A 5,633-nucleotide genomic window follows, 5' to 3' on the forward strand; every position below is an offset into this window, starting at 1 on the left:
TTTGTAGTTCTACCCCTCCCCTCAATGTCTGCAAGTGCATAAATCTCATGACTCAGGTTCAGGCAGAAGTGAGAGTACAATGGAGATGCAGGTCCTAACTACCTCCCCCCAGGTCAAGGGCTACACTGATAGGGAGTTACTCCATGGGATAGAGGGCTCACCATCATACTTCTCATCCGCTATAACTATTGACTAAAGTATCCTCAAGAAATGATCCCTTGTTTTACCCATCTGGAATCTATTTTTGTGTATGGGGCCAGCCAAATTGCCTGTTTGACCAACATCTGTGGCAGGTTAGAAACGGTTCCAAGTAATGGAACACATGAGCCTGTTAATACAGTTCTCTCCCAAAATGTCTGCATAGGTCCCTCATTATGAGCCATTAATTGGCTCTGGGCTAAACAAATGGTGGATCCAAGGAATTTGCAGCACTCCCACTCCGGGCCTGAGTGTATGTTGGCACCAGGGAAATACATTTAATCCTTATCTGTGTCCCTTGTTCTCACATGGGACCCTGGGGCAGCACTACACATGCATTCAAGCTTATTTATTAACAGCACAGGCTTGGACATACAGTAGTTGACATTTATATGTCCTTAGCACATTTACCCCTTCTTTTACATTTTCCTGGATTTTACATTTTTTCCATGGTCCCCTGAAAAATGTGGGCTCTACTGTATTTACCACTCTGGTAAGTTCCCTTACTCCTTATCAGAGGAGGCGCAAACAGCTAATTGTTGCACAACATTTTAAATAATGCCACCAATTTCCCAACACTGGACACTATCCATTTCTTAATCTAAATTGAGATTTTAGCAGCCCACTGCCCATCTGAATATCCAAGTCCAGACAATTTCTTCTAGAAGTGACCACAGTGGAATCATGGCAACAGTCAAGTTTGCAACAGTGAGTGTCCAAATATGTTTATGAAAGTGAGCTCAGTTTGGCAGGAATTGGATTGATGGGAAGGACATCTATACCGCTTTAGAAATATCCATTACGTTCAGCCAGCGCTAACCGACTAGCAGCTCATTCAACCTTCCTTTCACAGTTACACAGTTTCTCTCCAGAAAGCTCGCGAATCTTCCGCGATTGTGACTAACTCAGCAACCGTGACACTGCCGGAAAGCTCGTGAAAGTTCTTCGGGTGATCTCATAGGCAAAACTGGTTGCTGATTGGCTAACGAAATGGAAGCCTCGGGAAACTTCGGGTCGGTTGCTAAGGTGACCGTGGCTGGCGTGGAGTGTACTGTGCCTTGATTGGCTAATCTGTTCTCAGCGTTCTGTATAAATACAGCGGATTTGAAGCGATGTGGAAGTAGCAGAATCTAAGCAGAAACTTGTGAAACCTGACAGAGAAGAGCAATTGCACAGCGATACTTACTGGGCAAAGACGCAGCTGCGCATATTCTAGCGAAAAGCGTGAAGCAAACTGTAAGGAGAGCAAATATGGCAACCAAAGGAGTCGCAGTCGGCATTGACCTCGGCACTACCTACTCTTGCGTTGGTGTTTTCCAGCATGGTAAAGTAGAGATCATCGCTAATGACCAAGGGAATCGCACCACTCCCAGCTATGTGGCTTTCACAGACACAGAAAGGCTGATTGGCGATGCAGCCAAGAATCAAGTGGCCATGAACCCCCAGAATACAGTGTTTGATGCCAAGAGACTGATCGGGAGAAAGTTCAATGATCCTGTAGTGCAGTGTGACTTGAAGCACTGGCCGTTCCAAGTGGTGAGCGATGAGGGGAAGCCTAAGGTCAAAGTGGAGTATAAAGGAGAAGAGAAAAGCTTCTTCCCTGAGGAGATCTCCTCTATGGTGCTTACAAAGATGAAAGAGACAGCAGAAGCTTACCTGGGCCACCCTGTTACCAATGCTGTTATCACTGTGCCAGCCTACTTTAATGATTCCCAGAGACAGGCCACCAAGGATGCCGGTGTCATTGCAGGACTGAATATTTTGAGAATCATCAATGAGCCGACAGCAGCTGCTATTGCTTATGGCTTAGACAAAGGATCCAGAGGGGAGCAAAATGTGCTTATTTTTGATTTGGGAGGAGGAACATTTGATGTCTCCATCCTTACTATCGATGATGGCATCTTTGAAGTGAAGGCAACAGCCGGCGACACTCATCTGGGTGGAGAAGACTTTGACAATCGTATGGTGAATCACTTTGTTGAGGAATTCAAGCGAAAACACAAGAAGGATATCAGTCAGAACAAAAGAGCTCTAAGGAGGCTGAGAACAGCCTGTGAGAGAGCAAAGCGCACCCTGTCATCCAGCAGCCAGGCAAGCATTGAAATTGACTCCCTCTTTGAAGGTATTGACTTCTACACAGCCATCACCAGGGCCCGCTTTGAAGAACTGTGCTCTGACCTCTTCAGGGGTACCTTGGAACCTGTGGAAAAGGCTCTGAGAGATGCCAAGTTAGACAAATCTCAGATACACGAGATTGTCCTTGTGGGGGGTTCCACACGCATTCCTAAAGTGCAAAAGCTGCTTCAAGACTTCTTTAATGGCAGAGAGCTAAACAAGAGCATAAATCCTGATGAAGCTGTGGCATATGGAGCTGCTGTACAGGCTGCCATCCTAATGGGTGACAAATCAGAAAATGTGCAAGATTTACTTCTGTTGGATGTTGCACCTCTGTCACTGGGCTTGGAGACAGCAGGAGGAGTAATGACTGTGCTCATCAAGCGCAACACAACAATCCCAACCAAACAGACACAGACCTTCACCACATACTCTGACAATCAGCCTGGGGTGCTTATCCAGGTGTTTGAGGGAGAGAGGGCTATGACCAAAGACAATAACCTTTTGGGGAAATTTGAGTTAAGTGGAATCCCCCCTGCTCCCAGAGGAGTACCTCAGATTGAAGTCACCTTTGACATTGATGCTAATGGCATACTAAATGTGTCTGCTGTGGAAAAGAGCTCTGGCAAACAGAATAAGATCACAATCACAAATGACAAAGGGCGGCTGAGTAAAGAGGACATTGAAAAGATGGTACAGGAGGCAGAAAAGTACAAGGCTGATGATGATGCTCAAAGAGAAAGGGTTGATGCCAAAAACGCACTAGAATCCTATGCATTCAACTTAAAAAGTATGGTGGAAGATGAAAACGTGAAAGGCAAGATTAGTGATGAAGACAAGAGAACAATTTCAGAGAAGTGCACACAGGTCATTTCCTGGCTGGAGAATAATCAGCTGGCTGAGAAAGAAGAGTATGCCTTCCAGCAGAAAGATCTAGAAAAAGTATGCCAGCCCATTATTACAAAACTGTATCAAGGTGGTGTGCCAGGATGCATGCCAGGTTCTAGCTGTGGTGCTCAGGCCCGACAAGGTGGCAACTCGGGTCCAACTATAGAAGAAGTTGATTAAGAACTTTCCAGGTGAATACTAATTTTTATATATTGTCACTGTTACTCCATTATTGCAATATATTAAACACATCATTTGAAACATTTAATTTATACTGCAATTTGCATAGCATCTGCTAAAATTATAAAAGCGGAAATATTATCTTTTATTTAGTACTTGTATGTGTTCTAGAAATGAAACTCAATTTTATCTCCATGTTAAGGAATGCCAATTCTCCTATAGAATACAGTATAAAATGCCATCTCAGTTGGTCACCACAATAATCTGTTTGATTTTGTTTGTACTGTATTATTTTGTAATATAGTTTACTTCTGTTTTTAAGAAACAGCTTTTGTCCTGAAAGTGTATTTTATATGTATTATAGCAGACATTTAAAATAAAGGAAAGTGGTGCACTGTTCCTTTTGTAAAGCTGAACATTCAAAATTATTTTCATGGAATTTGCCTGTATTTTTCTTGTAATTTTTGTAAATATACCTTGCCTTTTTTGAAGTTATTTCCTCTATTTAATGCAGAGTATTCTCATGTTTAAGTGTCACATCAACCCTTATTTTTGTATCAATAAAAACTAAAATTGACTCTGGTGTGTTTTTTCTTATTTTGGTTTATTTTATCTTTCTCAGCCACATGAATATGTCATAAGTAATTGCCAGAGGGCAGCATTTAATATCTGTGGTGAACATATTCATTGTATTATTCTCTCTGCTTACTCCCACATCGACCTGCTCTGCTGGTACTGCAGTTTCAGAATCACAATGGCTAACTTAAAAACATGCTATGCCAAATGATGCTTTGTGAGTTTGCATTGTATGTATTTATAGTGCAATCTATATGCAATTGGTGGATACTGCATGCATGCAGGCTGTGTTTTCCATATGTGTTTGGTTTTAAATTTAAAGTGATGAGGTGGCTACCCTATTATACTTACATATACACTCTTCTATGTAGGTATTGATCAATGCTAACAGTTTTAATAACATTATGGAGTTGTGTAATTTTACTTCATGAAAATTCATACCACATCATCCTTTTAAACAATGATAATGAAACAAAAATGTAATAATATTGTTTGTGCCATAAGGTATGTTCCTAGACATGATTTCTGATAAAGAGGGTGATATGGTCAACATACAATAAAGAACTGTTCGTATTTTAGGGCCTGCTATACATCCCTTGCCACACATATAAAATCAATTCACTTACCTAGCAATATTTTGGTTTGGTGTCATGTTTTAAAGGGGAAGTATACTGAGTGCTGCTGTAGGCACAGTTCCTTGCCTGCTTGTCTCCTACATGTAAAGTTATTGTGCAGTAGGATCTGTATGCATGAGCTAATTGAGTAGGACAGGGGCACACCCCCTTCCCCCCTCTCAGCTGTATTTAGCACCAAGTGACTGCTGATGTATTTTAAATGTATATGCCTCCTGTGAAGCTGCCACCTCAGGCACATGACCTTGGGTATTAAACAATCTGTCTATACCCCTTTTTCAATGAAAGCTCTGTGTATAGGCTTTTGCTGGATTTATTTTTTTGTCTATGGTTTTTTTTCTTAAGCACTAACCATAACAAATACTGAACTAAAAATTGTGACTTTTCAACTGCCTGCTTCTTGCCAACAACTGTGTGAGAAGGAGAAGTTATTTAATTTAAGAAGGTATTTAATCCTATTGGCAGTATACATGTAAGTTGGTACAGACTGCATATGTTATACAGAACAGGATATATGTTTTTTTTTAAATTGAAAGACTATGCAGAAGTAATTTTAAAACAAGTCCTTTATTGTGCTCTTGTTGAACAAATGCATATACAGCCCCATTAGCAGTGTATCAGAAGGTAACTCCATCAGTGGTAACACAAGGAGGGATCTCTGCTTTAGCAAAGTCACCTTCCACAAGCCTTATGCTTTAGTATGGTCACTAAACTCCTTGGTTACTTCCATTAGCCTTATAAATTACAGAAAGTGTACATTATACTCTCTCGTAGCTCTCTCTATCTCTTCCCAACCTCCCAGATGAAGAATCAACACTCTTGTGGAGCTAATGTGAATAATTATTATCTATCACATCCCATGTGATCAGGGCAATTGACATAATTACTACTATGTTAGCAGTGTCCTTCCCTAGGGAGAAAAATAATTTTGCCTGCATAGACATGTGCTTGGTCCACCCAACCCCATCCACTCCCCAATTATGATTAATCTTCACCCTCTCTTTTTAAGCCAAGCTCATTTTGACCTGACCACTCCCTGTAAGC

At 41.3% G+C, this 5,633-nt stretch overlaps 1 protein-coding gene across 1 annotated transcript; it reads left to right on the plus strand.

The window, feature by feature from the left end:
• Positions 1-1,449: 1,449 nt before the first annotated feature.
• On the plus strand, positions 1,450-3,381 carry hsp70.L (heat shock 70kDa protein L homeolog). The gene is given in 1 exon segment (NM_001127675.1): positions 1,450-3,381. A coding segment is annotated over 1 exon segment (1,932 nt).
• The last annotated feature ends 2,252 nt before the right edge of the window (positions 3,382-5,633 follow it).

Source organism: Xenopus laevis, chromosome 8L (assembly GCF_017654675.1).
Source record: "Xenopus laevis strain J_2021 chromosome 8L, Xenopus_laevis_v10.1, whole genome shotgun sequence".
Classification (NCBI taxonomy): domain Eukaryota; kingdom Metazoa; phylum Chordata; class Amphibia; order Anura; family Pipidae; genus Xenopus; species Xenopus laevis.